Below are 20,371 nucleotides of genomic sequence, written 5' to 3'. Positions count from 1 at the left end.
TTTGCCCCGCTGTGGTGGTAGAACCACAGATTTTCTAAACACAGAGGCACAATATTGCAAGATTTCAGAGACTTGTCCCGAAGCAACTCTTGCGTTGTCTTGGCTGTGTGCTTAGGGTCGTTGTCCTTTTGGAAGGTGAATCTTCGCCCCAGTCTGAGGTCCTGAGTGCTCCGGAGCTGGTTTTCATCAAGGATCTCTGTACTTTGCTCCGTTCACCTTTCCTCGATCCTGATTAGGGGGTGGCAAGGCAAATAGTCTGGTTAGGTGTTTGACTAGATGTTCAGGAGTCTTATGGCTTGGGGGTTTCTTGTGGTCGGAGGCCGAGCAGTTGCCATACCAGGCAGTGATGCAACCAGTCAGAATGCTCTCGATGGTGCAGCTGTGGAACCTTCTGAGGATCTGAGGACCCATGCCAAATCTTTTCAGTCTCCTGGGGGGGAATAGGTTTTGTTGTGCCCTCTTCACGACTGTCTTGGTGTGCTTGGACAATGTTAGTTTGTTGGTGATGTGGACACCAAGGAACTCGAAGCTCTCAACCTGCTCCACTGTAGCCCCATCAATGAGAATGGGGGTGTGCTCGGCCCTCTTTTTCCTGTAGGCCACAATCATCTCCAGGCAAGTAGAATAGTATTTTGTAGAAATGGGGGATATGATGGACAGTCGTAGTCATAACAATGAACAGGTTAGTAACAAGATGCAATCATTTGCCGTTAGTGAGAAGATAGAAAATCTATTTTACTTATCAAATTAGAAAAAGGCATCTATTTCCAAGGCTATAGTCTACAACAAATGACCATGCTCATCTCTCGTTTAATTGAACCTATTAGATATGCTATTTATTCTGCAATAATTATGAAAAGATGGATGTGTAGAAATGCAGTATTGTCTACTAAATACATTTTTAATTACAGTATTCAGGCGTAAGCTACAGAAGTAACCTACAGTGCATTCAGAATGTGTTCAGACCCATTGACTTTTTCCACATTTTATTACGTTACAGCCTTATTCTAAACATATATTTTAATCAATCTACACACAATATCCCATAAAGACAAAGCAAAAACAGGTTTAGAAATGTTTTCAAATGTATAAAGACAATCTTGTTTCTCGTGGTCTGAGTGTCGTAGGTGACTTTTGGCAAACTCCAAGTGGGCTGTAATGTGCTTTTTTACTGAGGAGTGGCTTCCATCTGGCCACTCTACCATAAATGCCTGATTGGTGGAGTGCTGCAGAGATGGTTGTCCTTCTGGGAGGTTCTCCCATCTCTACAGATGAACTCTGGAGCTCTGTCAGAGTGACCATCAGGTTCTTGGTTACCTCCCTGACCAAGGCATTTATCCCCCGATTGTTCAGTTTGGCCAGGCAAACGCCTTCCATTTAAGAATGATGGAGGCCACTATGTTCTTGGGAACCTTCAATGCTGTAGACATTTTCTGGTACCCTTGCCCAGATCTGTGCCCCGGCAAATCCTCTCTGAGTGTTACGGACAATTCCTTTGACCTCTTGGCTTGGTTTTTTCTCTGACATGCACTGTCAACTGTGGGATAGTATATAGACAGGTGTGTGCCTTTCTAAATCATGTCCAAGCAATTGAATTTACAGTTTACAATCAAGATGTCGAAATATCTCAAGGATAATCAATGGAAACAGGATGCACCTGAGCTCAATTTCAAGTCTCATAGCAAAGGGTCTGAATACTAATGGAAATAAGGTATTGCTGTTTTTTATTTTAAATAAATTAGAAAAAAATCTAAACTTGTTTTTGCTTTGTAATTATGGGGTATTGTGTAGATTGAAGGGGGATAAAACAATATTTAATCCATTTTAGAATAAGGCTGTAATGTAAGACATTTTTGCAAAAAGTCAAAGGGTCTGTATACTTTCCGAAGGCACAAGAGAAGATAGAAAACCGCATTTTCCACCGTTAATAAACTGCACTCCGGATCGATGGCAGAGCGCCAAAAAAAAATCAAATCAAAATCAAATTTTATTTGTCACATACACATGGTTAGCAGATGTTAATGCGAGTGTAGCGAAATGCTTGTGCTTCTAGTTCCGACAATGCAGTAATAACCAACAAGTAATCTAGCTACCAATTCCAAAACTACTACCTTATAGACACAAGTGTAAGGGGATAAAGAATATGTACATAAAGATATATGAATGAGTGATGGTACAGAGCAGCATAGGCAAGATACAGTAGATGGTATTGAGTACAGTATATACATATGAGATGAGTATGTAAACAAAGTGGCAAATTTAAAGTGGCTAGTGATACATGTATTACATAAAGATGCAGTAGATGATATAGAGTACAGTATATACGTAGACATATGAGATGAATAATGTAGGTTATGTAAACATTATATCAGGTAGCATTGTTTAAAGTGGCTAGTGATATATTTTACATCATTTCCCATCAATTCCCATTATTAAAGTGGCTGGAGTTGAGTCAGTGTGTTGGCAGCAGCCACTCAATGTTAGTGGTGGCTGTTTAACAGTCTGATGGCCTTGAGATAGAAGCTGTTTTTCAGTCTCTCGGTCCCAGCTTTGATGCACCTGTACTGACCTCGCCTTCTGGATGATAGCAGGGTGAACAGGCAGTGGCTCGGGTGGTTGTTGTCCTTGATGATCTTTATGGCCTTCCTGTGACATTGGGTGGTGTAGGTGTCCTGGAGGGCAGGTCGTTTGCCCCCAGTGATGCGTTGTGCAGACCTCACTACCCTCTGGAGAGCCTTATGGTTGTGGGCGGAGCAGTTGCCGTACCAGGCGGTGATACAGCCCGACAGGATGCTCTCGATTGTGCATCTGTAGAAGTTTGTGAGTGCTTTTGGTGACAAGCCGAATTTCTTCAGCCTCCTGAGGTTGAAGAGGCGCTGCTGCGCCTTCTTCACGATGCTGTCTGTGTGGGTGGACCAATTCAGTTTGTCTGTGATGTGTACGCCAAGGAACTTAAAACTTACTACCCTCTCCATTACTGTTCCATTGATGTGGATAGGGGGGTGTTCCCTCTGCTGTTTCCTGAAGTCCACAATCATCTCCTTAGTTTTGTTGACATTGAGTGTGAGGTTATTTTCCTGACACCACACTCCGAGGGCCCTCACCTCCTCCCTGTAGGCCGTCTCGTCGTTGTTGGTAATCAAGCCTACCCCTGTTGTGTTGTCCGCAAACTTGATGATTGAGTTGGAGGCGTGCGTGGCCACGCAGTCGTGGGTGAACAGGGAGTACAGGAGAGGGCTCAGAACGCACCCTTGTGGGGCCCTAGTGTTGAGGATCAGCGGGGTGGAGATGTTGTTGCCTACCCTCACCACCTGGGGGCGGCCCGTCAGGAAGTCCAGTACCCAGTTGCACAGGGCGGGTCGAGACCCAGGGTCTCGAGCTTGATGACGAGCTTGGAGAGCTCTATGGTGTTAAATGCCGAGCTGTAGTCGATGAACAGCATTCTCACATAGGTATTCCTCTTGTCCAGATGGGTTAGGGCAGTGTGCAGTGTGGTTGAGATTGCATCGTCTGTGGACCTATTTGGGCGGTAAGCAAATTGGAGTGGGTCTAGGGTGTCAGGTAGGGTGACACCCTAGATATGGTCCTTGACTAGTCTCTCAAAGCACTTCATGATGACGGAAGTGAGTGCTACGGGGCGGTAGTCGTTTAGCTCAGTTACCTTAGCTTTATTGGGAACAGGAACAATGGTGGCCCTCTTGAAGCATGTGGGAACAACAGACTGGGATAGGGATTGATTGAATATGTCCGTACACACACCAGCCAGCTGGTCTGCACATGCTCTTATGTCGCGGCTGGGGATGCCGTCTAGCCTGCAGCCTTGCGAGGGTTAACACGTTTAAATGTTTTCCTCACGTTGGCTGCAGTGAAGGAGAGTCCGCATGTTTTGGATGCGGGCCGTGTCAGTGGCACTGTATTGTCCTCAAAGCGGGCAAAAAAGTTATGTAGTCTGCCTGGGAGCAAGACATCCTGGTTCGTGACGGGGCTGGTTTTTTTTTTGTAATCCGTGATTGACTGTAGACCTGCCACATACCTCTTGTTTCTGAGCCGTTGAATTGAGATTCTACTTTGTCTCTATACTGACGCTTAGCTTGTTTGATTGCCTTGCGGAGGGAATAGCTACACTGTTTGTATTCAGTCATGTTTCCGGTCACCTTGCCCTGATTAAAAGCAGTGGTTTGCGCTTTCAGTTTCACGCGAATGCTGCCATCAATCCACGGTTTCTGGTTTGGGAATGTTTTAATCGTTGCTATAGGAACGACATATTCAACGCACGTTCTAATGAACTCGCTCACCGAATCAGCGTATTCATCAATGTTGTTGTTTGATGCAATACGAAACATATTCCAGTCCACGTGATGGAAGCAGTCTTGGAGTGTGGAATCAGCTTGGTCGGACCAGCGTTGGACAGACCTCAGCGTGGGAGCTTCTTGTTTCAGTTTCTGTCTGTAGGCAGGGATCAGCAAAATGGAGTCGTGGTCAGCTTTTCCGAAAGGAGAGTGGGGCAGGGCCTTATATGCGTCGCGGAAGTTAGAATAGCAATGATCCAAGGTTTTTCCAGCCCTGGTTGCGCAATCGATATGCTGATACAATTTAGGGAGTCTTGTTTTCAGATTAGCCTTGTTAAAAGCCCCAGCTACAATGAATGCAGCCTCAGGATATATGGATTCCAGTTTGCAAAGAGTCAAATAAAGTTTGTTCAGAGCCATCAATGTGTCTGCTTGGGGGGGAATATATACGGCTGTGATTATAATCGAAGAGAATTCCCTTGGTAGATAATGCAGTCGACATTTGATTGTGAGGAATTCTAAATCAGGTGAACAGAAGGACTTGAGTTCCTGTATGTTGTTGTGATCACACCACGTCTCGTTAACCATGAAGCATACGCCCCCGCCCCTCTTCTTACCAGAAAGATGTTTGTTTCTGTCGGCGCGATGCGTGAAGAAACCAGCTGGCTGCACCGACTCCGATAGCGTCTCTCCAGTGAGCCATGTTTCCGTGAAGCAAAGAACGTTACAGTCTCTGATGTCCCTCTGGAATGCTACCCTTGCTCGGATTTCATCAACCTTGTTGTCAAGAGACTGGACATTGGCGAGAAGTATGCTAGGTAGTGGTGCACGATGTGCCCGTCTCCGGAGTCTGACCAGAAGACCGCTTCGTTTCCCCCTTTTACGAAGTCGTTTTTTTGGGTCGCCGGCTGGGATCCATTCCGTTGTCCTGGGTGAAAGGCAGAACACAGGATCCGCTTCGCGAAAGTCATATTCTTGGTCGTACTGATGGTGAGTTGACGCTGCTCTTATATTCAGTAGTTCCTCTCGACTGTATGTAATGAAACCTAAGATAACCTGGGTTACCAATGTAAGAAATAACACGTAAAAAAATAAAAAACTGCATAGTTTCCTAGGAACGCAAAGCGAGGCGGCCATCTCTGTCGGCGCCGGAAAAACACTATCATATCTGTTTCCTACTGGGAAGTGGGTCCAATTAAATAAGAGATTGGATGATTGTCTTCCTTTTTGTAGGCCTATGCTACCTCGTGAGTATGAAAAGATCACAGAGATGGTGAGAAATTTATTATGCAATGATCATGGAAATGAATAAACACATTTATTTAACGTTTCTTTAAGCAGGGAGTCATGCCGAGACCATGGTTCTCTTTCACCGATGAGCCTTGCATGAACATCAATAAACAGCAGACCCGATTACATGTTTCTACGCACGAGTTTAGCTAAGCAACGTAGCGATGACATCTTCTACAAGTCTGGCCGAGGATTTCTATTGGTGAAGCAGTTGTCGTCTGTTCACACGACTGGCTACTTCACCACAAGAGGGCAGCATTTTCTAATAATCATTTGCCTTTTTCTCTTTCATACTTCTCAAAGTTGATAACTAGTCTATTACATTTCTTTTTTTTAAATTCTATTCAGCAAGATTATAAAGTGGAAGGATATTATATGTTATTATGATTCTGTTCAGTTTTAGTCACATTGATGGTGACTGATAACTCAGGGGTGGCCAGCCAACGTACATTACTATATTATATTTATTAACTGCGCAGTGTATGCAATATTTAAGCAGAATATAAGAGCTATTCTTACTATACAGTGCATGTACTAAAATACATTAAGTCAACAGGTCTGTTCATCTCAATACTTCAAAACTCCTAAACACGTCACAAATCTGGTACGTGGGTCTTTCCAGTGAGTTGGGGAAGAATGAGGAACCATGGCACAGTTTGAAAGCCTGATATGGACTGTAAGAGAAACATTTCTGACTTGCACATTTTGTGGCTTTGAGTCTTTTTACTAGCCTTGTACGCCGTGAAACAGAATGTAAACTCATGATCAGGATGGTTTGTACGAGGCTCTTTTCACGCAACAGAAATTCCTGGCACCAAACAGTGTGCTCAATTCACAGTACGACACCTCATTTACAAAAGCCAGTTTAAAAAAATAGTTCTATATAATTACATATTTGAATAGTGAATATTTTTGTTTGCATTTTCCTAACTAGTTCTGTAAGTTTTACAAACACACAACATCAGTTTCAATTTGAGTTATTGGTGTATATTTTCTCTACTTCCAGATACATATTTTGTTGGTGCTTGAAAGCATTGGATCCTGTATTGCATGTGGTAGAGCTGAGTACAGAATAGGGGATGAATGTTGTCCCATGTGTTCACCAGGTAAGGACCCTCTCTTTACATCATATGAATCACCAGACGTTAATACATCATCAACACTAACAGAAAAACATGACATTGTGATTCTCTCTTCCCCAGGAAATCGTGTACATAGGCATTGTACTGAATTCACCAGTACCAGCTGTGTGCCCTGTGTTGATGCTACTTTCCTTGATGAGCCCAATGGTCTCATAAAATGCAAAGTGTGTATCAACTGTGATCCAGGTAAGAGTGGTGCTGTGTGTCTGCACTGAAACCCAGACGCAAACACGGATATGTTAGTGTTTGCATTGTCGGAACTAGAAGCACAAGCATTTGATACACTGCATTAACATCTGCTAACCATGTGTATGTGACAAATAAAATTTGATTTTGATTTGATTTGATTTAGTCTATGATGTTATGATATGACGATATGTCAGTTGTGTGTACATCAGATAATAGATGCCATGTTTTCTCTCTAGGTTTGGGTTTGATGGTAAAGCAGCCATGTACACCTTCATCAGACACTGTCTGTGGGACACTGGAGGGCTTCTACTGTCTAGACCCAACTAAGGAGGGTTGTAGAGCAGCCCAGAGACACAGCAGCTGTAAGCCTGGTCAATACATCAGCCACACAGGTTGGTCTTCTGTCTCACCTCATTATACTAATTGTGTTGTCATAATTCAATTGAGTCAAGTTGTTATCTTCAGTGTGAACAATCATTACAGTTTATGGAATTAAAAATAAATGGGGGGACAAATGAATTTTTCATTAATATTTCAAGATTTGTGCAGGAACAACATCTACAGATACTGTGTGTGCTGACTGCCCTGGTAAAACTTATTCAGATGGATCATTTACATCTTGTCAACCACATACAGAGTAAGTGTGGACATTTATTAGTTAGTTCAAAAGGTTATTCCCCTGAAGATATAAATACATTAATATACTCAAATAGAAACTTTAAAAAACATACCTCTGTTTTTGTCTTTAACAGATGTAAATTCTTGGAAATTGAACCAGGAACTCCTTGGTCGGATTCAGAATGTGGAGTAGCCTCACTTCCCACAGCTGGAATCATAGCTGGTGTTCTGATAGGTGCTCTATTTTTCCTGACAGGCACCATAGCTGGTGTTTGTTTATTTATGATAAAAAGAGACAAAATGGTGAGAAGAGAAATATTGAACAAAACAAGACAAAACTTGGGTAAGATGACTGGAATTCAGTATTTGAACCATTCATTGCTACCCTTTTCATTGCCTGTGATATTCAGTTTACTCTGTGAATGCTACATGTTCTCATATAGTATATATTACTACTGTTTGTTATCGTCATGGTTACATGGTATGTTTATTACAATATTGAACATCTGTCTTTTTTATAGACCCTCAAATACCTACACAGGTATGTTTGGAAATCTATGAATATTTTTCATCACATGTGTGCTTTCTTCTGTGAAACTTGAATTTATTGTGCCAGTTTCCCAGTCAGAGATTACACCTAGTTTTGGAATAAAAAGCACTTTAAATGGACAATCTCCATTGAATGTGCTTCTTAGTCCAGGACTGAGAGTAATCTCTGACCGGGAAACTGTCCCAATGTGTTTGACTAATTACTGTTTCTATCTGATAGGCATCCCCAGATCAGGAAATACCAATGCTGTCTGGGGGAAACGGTAAGGTAACACCTTCAAGGTTTTCTAAATATGTGTACAGAATAGTTTGAGTTAAAAGAATTTCAAACATATTCATAAGTAAATGTATATGGTATATAACTTCATCAATGCTAAGACCAATGATATGATACAAGAATATAGGACAAGCTATTGTACTACAAAACATTGTCCAGAATGTAAATTAATTACTGATAAATTACAAATGACTTCTCTCCCCAGATTCAAGCCCCCATCACAGTCAGTGACTCTGTATTCTGTATTCCACTGGCTGGCTGGTCCAGCCATCTATAGTGTATCTTAACACTACATGTTAAATGTGGTATTGTAGAATCTGGTTGATATAAAAACAGGATTCTACAGCACATTCAATTGTAGTGTAAAGAAATTAAAACACAACCTCCAGTAATGAGAATGACTTCTAGATACTTGTTGGGAGAGGACCACTGTGTCTTTGTATCACATGGGAATGTTCAGTTCATCAGCCTGAACTGTCCCCACTTGGGTCACCGAATAGCTAGCTTTTCATGGGGGCACCACTGGTAAGATGCTTCGGAAGGGTGGTCACATATCAGCTTCTGCCTACAACCTGTTCTAAAATGGAAAGGACCATGTGATGAGTATAAATTAGCTTCACCTTGCTAGGGAACAGCTTCAGTAGCTGAGAACCCTCAGCTCTGCCTACAGACTGGTCTAAAATGGAAAGGACCATGTGATGAGTATAAATTAGCTTCACCTTGCTAGGGAACAGCTTCAGTAGCTGAGAACCCTCAGCTCTGCCTACAGACTGGTCTAAAATGGAAAGGACCATGTGATGAGTATAAATTAGCTTCACAGCTCTGCCTAGACTGGTCTAAAATGGAAAGGACCATGTGATGAGTATAAATTAGCTTCACCTTGCTAGGGAACAGCTTCAGTAGCTGAGAACCCTCAGCTCTGCCTACAGACTGGTCTAAAATGGAAAGGACCATGTGATGAGTATAAATTAGCTTCACCTTGCTAGGTAACAGCTTCAGTAGCTGAGAACCCTCAGCTCTGCCCAGGGGGAAGTCAAATGTGTGTATAACTTCAGGACCACAACATCTATGTCAGCCCAGACTATGGAACTCCAAATGGGACTTGATAATATCTTGAGACACAGATTACTGGTGCAGGATGCAGCTTTTGTTTGGAGAAGGTTCCCCAGAAATGAGAAACATCGTCAAACATGGTTAAATGGATAACTTTACACTACAAGAAAATCAAGATCACGCTCATAGAAGTAGACGAGGACATCAACAAACAGATACAACTTTACTATAGACTGTATGGATCACAGAAGGGTGAAAAGACAGTATTTCAGGAACTATCCTGAATGGCTTCCATTCCATCTCACATTAAAATTGAGAATAAGTATTGTAGAAGAGTGCAGGTCCACTCAGTCACCTGTGGTGTCCCCCACCCGGTTCATCCTCTGCCTACTTTCACTCGGCCATGTAGTCAGATGACTTGGGGTCCTCTTCAACAGTTTTGCAGACGACATCCATGTTTTCATCAAAAACGGACCCAAATTCCTCAAAGTACAGGCTTGGTTAATTAAAGTTCAGCATTCAAAAACATGTAACAAGCTGTCCTTCAGGGGGCAGTCTGGGGGTGTTTGGCTCCAGGAGAAGAGAACACGGCCTGGATGATCTTCAATCTCAGCCTCTTATGCTGGAAGACATGACAAACTCTTTAAATCCTTCATTAAGTATGCCTTACTATTAATGCCTTGCATGATTGCTATAGAAATGTTTGTGGTCATACGCACATCTTTTAAAACTTACAGTACCAGTCAAAAGTTGACACCTACTCATTCATGTTTTTTTCTTTATTTTTACTATTTTCTACATTGTAGAATAATAGTGAAGACATCAAAACTATGAAATGACACATATGCAATCATGTGTTAACCAAATGCAACTGTATTTTAGATTCTTCAAAGTAGCGACCCTTTGCCTTGATGACAGCTTTGTAAACTCTTGGCATTCTCTCAACCAGCTTCACCTGGAATGCGTTTCCAACAGTCTTGTTGGCTGCATTTCCTTCCCTCTGCAGTCCAACTCATCTCAAACCATCTCAATTGGGTTCAGGTCAGGTGATTGTGGAAGCCAGGTCATTTGATGCAGCACTTCATCACTCTCCTTCTTGGTCGAATAGCCCTTACACAGCCTGGAGGTGTGTTGGGTCATTGTCCTGTAGAAAAACAAATGATAGTCCCACTAAGCGTATTGCTGTGGTAGCCATACTGGTTAAGTGTACCTTGAATTCTCAATAAACCACACGTGTGGGAACCACACATGCAGAGATCATCTGCTCACCTACTCCGTGTCTCACAAAGACCCAGAGGTTGGAACAAAACATTTCAGATTTGGACTCATCAGACCAAAAGACTGATTTCCACCGGTCTAATGTCCATTGCTTGTGTTTCTTGGTCCAAACAAGTCTCTTCTTCTTATTGGTGTCCTTTAGTAGTGTTTGTTTTGCAGTAATTCGACCATGAAGGCCTCATTCACGTAGTCTCCTCTGAACAGTTGATATGAAGATGTGTCTGTTTAACTATGTGAAGCATTTATTTGGCCTGCAATTTCTGAGGCTGGTAACTCTAATGCACTTATCCTCTGCAACAGAGTTAACTCTGGGTCTTCCTTTCCTGTGTCGGTCCTCATGAGAGCTAGTTTCATCATAGCGCTGAATGGTTTTCTCGACTGCACTTGAAGAAACTTTCAAACTGTTCCGTATGGACTGTTGTTTCTCTTTGCTTATTTGAGCTGTTCTTACCTTGCTGTTCTTTACCAAATAGGGATATCTTCTGTATACCACCCCTACCTTGTCACAACACAACTGATTGGCTCAAACGCATTAAGAAGGAAATAAATTCCACAAATTACCTTTTAACAAGGCACACTCCAGGTGACTACCTCAGGAAGCTGGTTGAGATAATGCCAAGAGTGTGCAAAGCTGTCATCAAGGCAAAGGGTGCCTACTTTGAAGAATCTCAAATATAAACTATATTTGGATTTGTTTAACACTATTTTTGGTTACTACGTGATTCCATATGTGTTGTGTCATAGTTTGTACAATGATAGTGAAGACATCCAATGTAGAAAATAGTAAATATAAAGAAAAACCCATGAATGAGTAGGTGTGTCCAAACTTTTGGACTGGCACTGTCGGTGCTGGCCTAATAAAGTCTAGATAAAAAAGGATTGAACTGTTGTCATTAAAGGGTGGTATTAATTAAGGAGCATATACAGTGTCCAGGCCTTTCTGTTCTTTTTAGAACTACTTCATTGGTGACCACGTCATTGGTTACCACATCATTGGTTACGGTGACAGCATGATCAGGATGACTATGAATGAGGAGAGAGGTCAGTCATACCCTGGTCTGTATCCAGATTACTATGAATGAGGAGAGAGGTCAGTCATACCCTGGTCTGTATCCAGATTACTATGAATGAGGAGAGTATCCAGATTACTATGAATGAGGAGAGAGTCAGTCATACCCTGGTCTGTATCAGTCATACCCTGGTCTGTATCCAGATTACTATGAATGAGGAGAGAGGTCAGTCATACCCTGGTCTGTATCCAGATTACTATGAATGAGGAGAGAGGTCAGTCATACCCTGGTCTGTATCCAGATTACTATGAATGAGGAGAGAGGTCAGTCATACCCTGGTCTATGAATATCCAGATTACTATGAATGAGGAGAGAGGTCAGTCATACCCTGGTCTGTATCCAGATTACTATGAATGAGGAGAGAGGTCAGTCATACCCTGGTCTGTATCCAGATTACTATGAATGAGGAGAGAGGTCAGTCATACCCTGGTCTGTATCCAGATTACTATGAATGAGGAGAGAGGTCAGTCATACCCTGGTCTGTATCCAGATTACTATGAATGAGGAGAGAGGTCAGTCATACCCTGGTCTGTATCCAGATTACTATGAATGAGGAGAGAGGTCAGTCATACCCTGGTCTGTATCCAGATTACTATGAATGAGGAGAGAGGTCAGTCATATGAGGAGACAGTCATACCCTGGTCTGTATCCAGATTACTATGAATGAGGAGAGAGGTCAGTCATACCCTGGTCTGTATCCAGATTACTATGAATGAGGAGAGGTCAGTCATACCCTGGTCTGTATCCAGTCAGTCATACCCTGGTCTGTATCCAGATTACTATGAATGAGGAGAGAGGTCAGTCATACCCTGGTCTGTATCCAGATTACTATGAATGAGAGAGTCAGTCATACCCTGGGTCCAGTCATAGTCATACCCTGGTCTGTATCCAGATTACTATGAATGAGGAGAGAGGTCAGTCATACCCTGGTCTGTATCCAGATTACTATGAATGAGGAGAGAGGTCAGTCATACCCTGGTCTGTATCCAGATTACTATGAATGAGGAGAGAGGTCAGTCATACCCTGGTCTGTATCCAGATTACTATGAATGAGGAGAGAGGTCAGTCATACCCTGGTCTGTATCCAGATTACTATGAATGAGGAGAGAGGTCAGTCATACCCTGGTCTGTACTCCAGATTACTATGAATGAGGAGAGAGGTCAGTCATGTCCTGGTCTGTAATTACTCCAGGACCACTAGGCTGTTGTTGCTCTGCAGGTTCAGAGAGTCAATTGTCTCCTGGCAGACATGGGCCTCTCTCCTCTGGGCTTCTCTCTCCACTTTCAGTGCCCAGGTGAGCTGCTTCGTTTGACCTTTAACCTCAGCTGTTTCCTGTTTCTTTTGGAACACTTCCTCCAGCAGCTGGACTACCACCTGGAGGATCACAGAATCAGTGGATCAATGACAAATACCTTGTATTGATATTAGATTTAGTTCATGTCTGTTAATGCTACTGACACTAGAGGGCAGTACAACCTATCCTATGACCGGATGTAAGCCCTGTGTTGCTGGAGATACATTATCTAAACCCTTTCTTTTACATTGAACTCAGCTGCTTCCTGTTTAGTCTTAGTTAATATATGTTAATGCTACTGACACTAGAGGGCAGTACAACCTAGCCAGTGACCAGTTGTATGCTCTTTCTAAATAATACACTTAATACACTGTTTCAATGGACTCACTAGTGTGCAGACTCACCAAAACAGATCTATTATATTCCAGCACATGCTGACATGGTGAAAAGGACATGGACAGAGTCAACTGATAATATGATTATATTTATGACAATCCTCTTGTGGTTCTGTAAAATAATATGATTGGAGCTGTAGCGTTCTATGGCATCAGTCAGAATAAAGGATCAGTTGGAAGATTGTTATGACTCGCTTCACTTGACTCAACCACTTTCAGGATCTCTCACTGAAGAAATGTTCATTATGATCCCCAGTAGCTGGTGTTCCTGGGGAAGCAGGGATTCTGAGCCTCCATCCATCTACATGGTCTAACAATCAAATCATATTCGATTTTAATGATCACTGAATGATTCCCTTCACAATTCAGAGTTAAAGACAGACCTGTGTTCCTGGCGATACATTATCTACACCAGTGGAGGCTGCTGAGGGGAGGACGGTTCATAATAATGTCTGGAACAGAGCAAATGGAATGGCATCAAACACATGGGAGCCACGTTTTTGATGTATTTGATACCATTCTACAGATTCAGCTCCAGGCCTTACCATGAGCCCATCCTCCCCAATTAAGGTGCCACCAACCTCCTGTGATCGACACCCTTTCTGTGTAAGACTTCTCACAAAGACAAAAAGCCTGGAGGATTGCAGAGTAAATGGATCAATGAGAAATACGTTTGTATTGATATTGGCTTGACATTCGACATTAGAGTTAATTTCTGTTAATGCTACTGCCACTAGAGGGCAGTACAACCTATCTTGTGACCGGATGTCAGCCCTGTGTTGCTGGAGATACATTATCTAATCCCTTTCTTTTACAATACCTGCCAGTCTTTGAGGTTTCTCATTGAAGCATTGATTGACATAATCAATGCACTTGCCCTAGTCTATTTTCTTAGACATCCATGAGCAAAAGTTACATCACACTATAATGTATTTTGGTATCATTAAGTGTTTTGCAAGGCTTTTCACAAAGAACCACAAAGAACCAGACTTAAGCAGAAAGAGGTGTAGCCATGTTTCAGACTGGAGAGGCAGGGGTTCGCTTCTGTTCTGTGGTTAGAAAGAGGATGTTTTGACTCTTATTGTAAAAGTCACAAACACAGCAAGTTTCCAACAGCACACATGGTAGTTATGCTGTATTCTATTCTAGTGTGCATTACACAGGCACACAAGTATTCAGGTTTTCTACCTTTGTCTAGAGTATTAACAAAGTTATCTGATGAAGTAACTGGAAAGGTGTGTCGCAACCTGCATCAGGGTGTCATTCTTCTCCTCCATTACCATGAGTTAGTTCCTCATACAGTCATGTGAACAGGTGAACTGAAAATAAAGTGTTGTGCTATATTTAGACACAATGGAAACAACCGAATAGTCCCAAAATTGCCAACTACCTGCCAGTTAAGCTAAATCATGAGCAGCTGTAGTATTTAAAGATAAAGGACCTAGGTCTGATCCACACATATAGCCTCATCTACAAATCTACCCCCTCAATGCATGATCCTACTGTCCTACTGTACCTTCATGGACATGGTCTGTAGCTGGACCAACTTGTCCTTCACTACCTTCCTAGACATGGTCTATAGCTGGGCCAACCTGTCCTTCACTATCTTCCTGGACATGGTCTGTAGCTGGGCCAACCTGTTCTTCACTATCTTCCTGGACATGGTCTGTAGCTTGACAAACCTGTCTTCAGCTGTTGTCTCAACTCATCCTGCTGGCCTTTAGCAGTGAACAGCTCTCCTCCCTTTATGGACAGAGTTCTACACAAGGAACTCACTGTACCTGCAGAGTACAAATACAGTATTGATTGGGAAAACATACAATAAGAGTGTCACCTTTTATTGACAGGATTGTTCACACCTATCCAAACATTTCAGATCTCAGGGGGTGAGGGCTAAGGGTTGATTTGGGATTGTGGGCTCATCCTCCCCCAGTTTAGACTCAAAAGTTGTGTTTGATACTGTATCTCCATGCGTACACACCAGAAGAGATCACATGATTCATCCTAGCCTCTAACTCCCTCATCAGTGGTTTGTTGGTTCTCTCCACTTCTCTCATCTGTTCAGTAAGTGACACTCTGTTGTCTTCCTCCTCACTGTTCACAGCATTCTCTGTAACTCTGAAGACCTGTGTTTGTGGCCATGTTCCAAGACTCAGACAAGGCCCCCTTGCAAGATTAGATCTGTTTTAGGTCTTATACCAGACGATAACATTACATGCAGCCTATATAATTCAAATGTTAACAAATAATTAATTCCTAACTCTGACGAGTTTACTAAGGGTTAACCTCATTCTGTATGGCTTGGTGTCTGTGTTAAGAAAATGTTCAATCCCAATGATAATTACTAATTACTAACAATCAATAGCTTTGACCAATCCCCGAGGTTTGTAAGACCATGGGTATAATAATAATTAGTCAAAGACTCAGCTTATGCAAAAGGCTAGTACCGTTTATTCAGAGGACGTTCTAAAGTCAAGAATACAAAAACATCAATTTTATAGCTGCGCACATACTTCCACACAAAAACAGTATGTATCCTAGGCACATACTGTATCACTACCCAGCCGACAAAGATTAGGGAGACCTTGAGACCTTGAGAAGTACTGCCTGTCCTCTCCCAAATCTCTAGTCAGGTCGGCACTGAATTTTGCTCTGACAGTCTGTGTTTAAGATACTATAAAGACATATTGTACAGTTATTAAATGTTTTCAGGGTGGAATATTCTAATCATTAATTTAAACATATAAATTCCATTTTCAATCTGTCTCAGATTGAGTTGCTTCTCTGTCCAACAGGGCTGGGAACCCTCCATGTTCAGGACCCCTCCCAGGGCTGGCATCTCAGCCTGTGGAGCTCTACTTCTATCCAATCTATCTCCTGGCTCTTCTCCTGCACCTCCTTCTCCACCTCAATCTCTGATTCCTGACCTCCTCTGATAGACACACTATCAACTCCACCTTTAATACCAAGAAACACACAGAAAAGTTGTGAGGTGACCAAGGTTACTTCAGCTCCTCATTTGAACTATTTGATTTCTATACCAATGTGGCTTTTCACTGGTTTTATTTTAGTGTGACAGGTTTTATATTTAATAATAGATGTGTGTTGTGCTCTGTTTGATCTGATGTCAGTTTTAGTTTGAAGAGTCTTGTAACCTGAAGCTTCAAGGTTTTACTTTAATTTTTGTGTCTTTTTAATTTTGTTTAAGTTTAAATGTTGGTCCACCTTTATGGTTCAAAGGCAGAGGGATAGATGACACTATTATAGTTAGATCACTTTTATACTGTAGTTAGTGTCAGGGATAGAGGGATAGACACTATTATAGTTAGATCACTTTTATACTGTAGTTAGTGTCAGTGATAGAGGGATAGATGACACTGTTATAGTTAGATAACCCTTATACTGTAGTTAGTGTCAGGGATAGAGGGATAGACACTATTATAGTTAGATCACCCTTATACTGTAGTTAGTGTCAGGGATAGAGGGATAGACACTATTATAGTTAGATCACTTTTATACTGTAGTTAGTGTCAGGGATAGAGGGATAGACACTATTATAGTTAGATCACTTTTATACTGTAGTTAGTGTCAGGGATAGAGGGATAGACACTATTATAGTTAGATCACTTTTATACTAGTTAGTGTCAGATATAGAGGGATAGATGACACTATTATAGTTAGATCCCTTTATACTGTAGTTAGTGTCAGATAGAGGGGGATAGATGACACTATTAAATGTTATAGCCCTTTTATACTGTATTTATGGTCAGATATAGAGGGATAGATGACACTATTAAAGTTATAGCCCTTTTATACTGTAGTTAGGGTCAGATATAGAGGGATAGATGACACGTGCAAGTTCGAATCCCCGAGCTGACAAGGTATAAATCTGTTGTTCTGCCCCTGAACAGGCAGTTAACCCACTGTTCCTAGGCCGTCATTGAAAATAAGAATTTCTTCTTAACTGACTTGCCTAGTAAAATAAAAAAAAATAAAAAAATAGCACTGCTGTGGTAAAAGCAATGTCTTTTCTCTGGCCACTCTTCAGTAAATCCCAGCTCTGTGGAGTGTACGGCTTAAAGTGGTCCTATGGACAGATACTCCAATCTCCACTGTGGAGCAGCTCCTTCAGGGTTATCTTTGGTCTCTTTGTTTCCTCTTTGATTAATGCCCTCCTTGCCTGGTTGGTGAGTTTTGGTGGCGGCCCTTTCTTGGCAGGTTTGTTGTGGTACCAAATTCTTTCCATTTTTTAATAATGAATTTAATGGTGCTCCGTGAGATATTCAAAGTTTTTGGATATTTTTTTATAACTCAACCCTGATCTATACTTCTTCAGAACATTGTCCCTGACCTGTTTGGAGAGCTCCTTGGTCTTCATGGTGCCACTTGCTTAGTGGTGTTGCAGACTCTGGGGCCTTTCAGAACAGGTGTATATGTACTGAAATCATGTGACACTTAGATTGCACACAGGTGGACTTTATTGAACTAATTATGTGACTTCTGAGGGTATTTGGTTGCACCAGATCTTATTTAGGGGCTTCATAGCAAAGGGGGTGAATACATAGGCACGCACCACTTTTCAGTTTTTTTATTTTTTACATTTTTTGAAGCAAGTTATTTTTTCATTTCACTTCACCAATTTGGAATATTTTGTGTATGTCCATTACATTTAAATTACAGGTTGTCATGCAACAACATTGGAAAAACACCAAGGGGGTTTAATACTTTTGCAAGGCACTGTATGTACATATAAATATATGGATGAGCGATGGCCGTGCGGCATAGGCAAGATGCAGAAGTTCTTATTGAATACAATATATACATATGAGATGAGTAATGTAGGACATGTAAACATTATTAAAGTGTCGTTGTTTAAAGTGACTAGTGATACCTTTCTTGAGTCAATTTTTTTAAGTGGCCAGAGATTTGAGTCTGTATGTTGACAGCAGCCTCACTATGTCAGTGATGGCTGTTTAACAGGATGATGGCGGTGAGATAGAAGCTGTTTTTTCAGTCTCTCGGTCCCAGCTTCAATGCACCTGTACTGACCTCGCCTTCTGGATGATAGCGGGGTGAACAGGCAGTGGCTCAGGTGGTTGTTGTCCTTGATTATCTTTTTGGCCTTCCTGTGACATCGGGTGGTGTAGGTGTCCTGGAGTTTGCCTCCGGCGATGCGTTGTGCAGACCGCACCACCCTCTGGAGAGCCTTGCAGATGAGGGCGGTGCAGTTGCGGTACCAGGCGGTGATACAGCCCAACAGGATGCTCTTGATTATGCATCTGTAAAAGTTTGTGAGTGTTTTAGATGACAAGCCAAATTTCTTCAGCCTCCTGAGGTTGAAGAGGCGATGTTGCGCCTTCTTCACCACGCTGTCTGTGTGAGTGGACCATTTCGGTTTGTGCGTGATATGTACACCGAGGAACTTAAAACTTTCCACCTTCTCCACTACTGTCCCGTCGATGTGGATAGGGGGGTGCTCCCTCGGCTGTTTCCTGAAGTCCACAATCACCTCCTTTGTTTTGTTGACCTTGAGTGAGAGGTTATTTTCCTGACACCACACTCCGAGGGCCCTCACCTCCTCCCTGTAGGCTGTCGTTGGTAATCAAGCCTACCACTGTAGCGTTGTCTGCAAACTTGATGCTTGAGTTGGAGTTGTGCATGGCCACGCAGTCATGGGTGAACAGGGAGTAGGAGAGGGCTGAGATCGCACCCTTGCAGGGCTCCAGTGTTGAGGATCAGCAGGGTGGAGATGTTGTTTCCTACCTTCACCATCTGGGGGCGGCCCGTCAGAAAGTCCAGGATCCAGTTGCACAGAGTGGGGTCGAGACCCAGGGTCTCAAGCTTAATGACGAGTTTGGAGGGTACTATGATGTTAAATGCTGAGCTGTAGTCAATGAACAGTATTCTTACATAGGTATTCCTCTTGTCCAGATGGGATAGGGCAGTGTGCGGTGTGATGGGGATTGCATCGTCTGTGGACCTATTGGGGCGGTAAGCAAATTGTTGTGTGTCTAGGGTATCAGGTAGGGAGGAGGTGATATGATCCTTGCAATGGGGCGATAATCATTTAGTTCAGTTACCTTAGCTTTCTTGGGAACAGGAACATTGGTGGTCATCTTGAAGCATGTGGGGACAGCAGATTATTGACAGGGATAGATTGAATTTGTCCGTAAACACACCAGCCAGCTGGTCTGTTCATGCTATGAGGACACGGCTGGGGATGCCGTCTGGGCCAGCAGCTTTGCGAGGGTTAACATGTTTAAATGTTTTACTCACGTTGGCCACGGAGAAGGAGAGCCCACAGGCTTTGGTAGCGGGCTGTGTCAGTGGCACGGTATTGTCCTCAAAGGGAGCAAGACGTCGATGTCCGCGACAGGGTTGTATTATAATCCGTGATTATCTGTAGACCCTGCTACATACGTCTCGTGTTTGAGACGTTGAATTGCGACTCTACTTTGTCTCTAAACTGACGCTTTGCTTGTTTGATTGCCTTGCAGAGGGAATAACTACACTGTTTGTATTCGTCATGTTTCGTCGCCTTTCCTTGATTAAAAGCGGTGGTTCGCGCTTTCAGTGTTGCGTGAATGCTGCCATCAATCCACGATTTCTGGTTAGGGAAGGTTTTAATAGCCACAGTGGGTACAACGGCTCTCCAATGCACTTGCAAATAAACTCGCTGACCGAGTCAGCGTATATGCCAATGTTATTGTCTGAGGCTGCCCTGGAACATATCCCAGTCCACGTGATCGAAGCAATCTTGAGGCATGGAATCCGATTGGTCAGACCAGCATTGGATAATCCTGAGCATGAGAGCTTCCTGTTTTAGTTCCTGCCTATAGGATTGGAGCAACAAAATGGAATCATGGTCAGATTTGCCCGAAGGGGGGGCGGGGGAGGGCTTTGTATGCATCGCAGAATTTAGAGTA

General features: G+C 42.5%; 2 protein-coding genes across 2 annotated transcripts in view; both read left to right on the top strand.

Moving 5' to 3' along the window:
* Positions 1–6,109: 6,109 nt before the first annotated feature.
* LOC135503938 (tumor necrosis factor receptor superfamily member 14-like) overlaps positions 6,110–20,371 on the top strand; it is a 70,447-nt gene continuing 56,185 nt past the window's right edge. Inside the window, exon 1 of the mRNA XM_064922131.1 lies at positions 6,110–6,255. Coding sequence (XP_064778203.1) covers positions 6,226–6,255 — 30 coding nt within the window. The 5' untranslated portion in view covers positions 6,110–6,225. The remainder of the gene's footprint in view (positions 6,256–20,371) is intronic.
* Positions 6,341–7,813, top strand: LOC135503801 (tumor necrosis factor receptor superfamily member 14-like; the record flags this gene model as incomplete). The annotated part of the gene is made up of 6 exons (XM_064921937.1): positions 6,341–6,352; positions 6,586–6,685; positions 6,782–6,907; positions 7,147–7,302; positions 7,460–7,547; positions 7,663–7,813. Coding segments are annotated over exons 1-6 (633 nt in total), but the record flags the coding sequence as incomplete, so codon positions are not given.

This window comes from Oncorhynchus masou, chromosome 18 (genome assembly GCF_036934945.1).
Source record: "Oncorhynchus masou masou isolate Uvic2021 chromosome 18, UVic_Omas_1.1, whole genome shotgun sequence".
NCBI classification, from domain to species: Eukaryota; Metazoa; Chordata; class Actinopteri; order Salmoniformes; family Salmonidae; genus Oncorhynchus; species Oncorhynchus masou.
The sequence above is the reverse complement of the archived record's forward strand: the minus strand, read 5'-3'. Positions and strand labels throughout refer to the sequence as shown.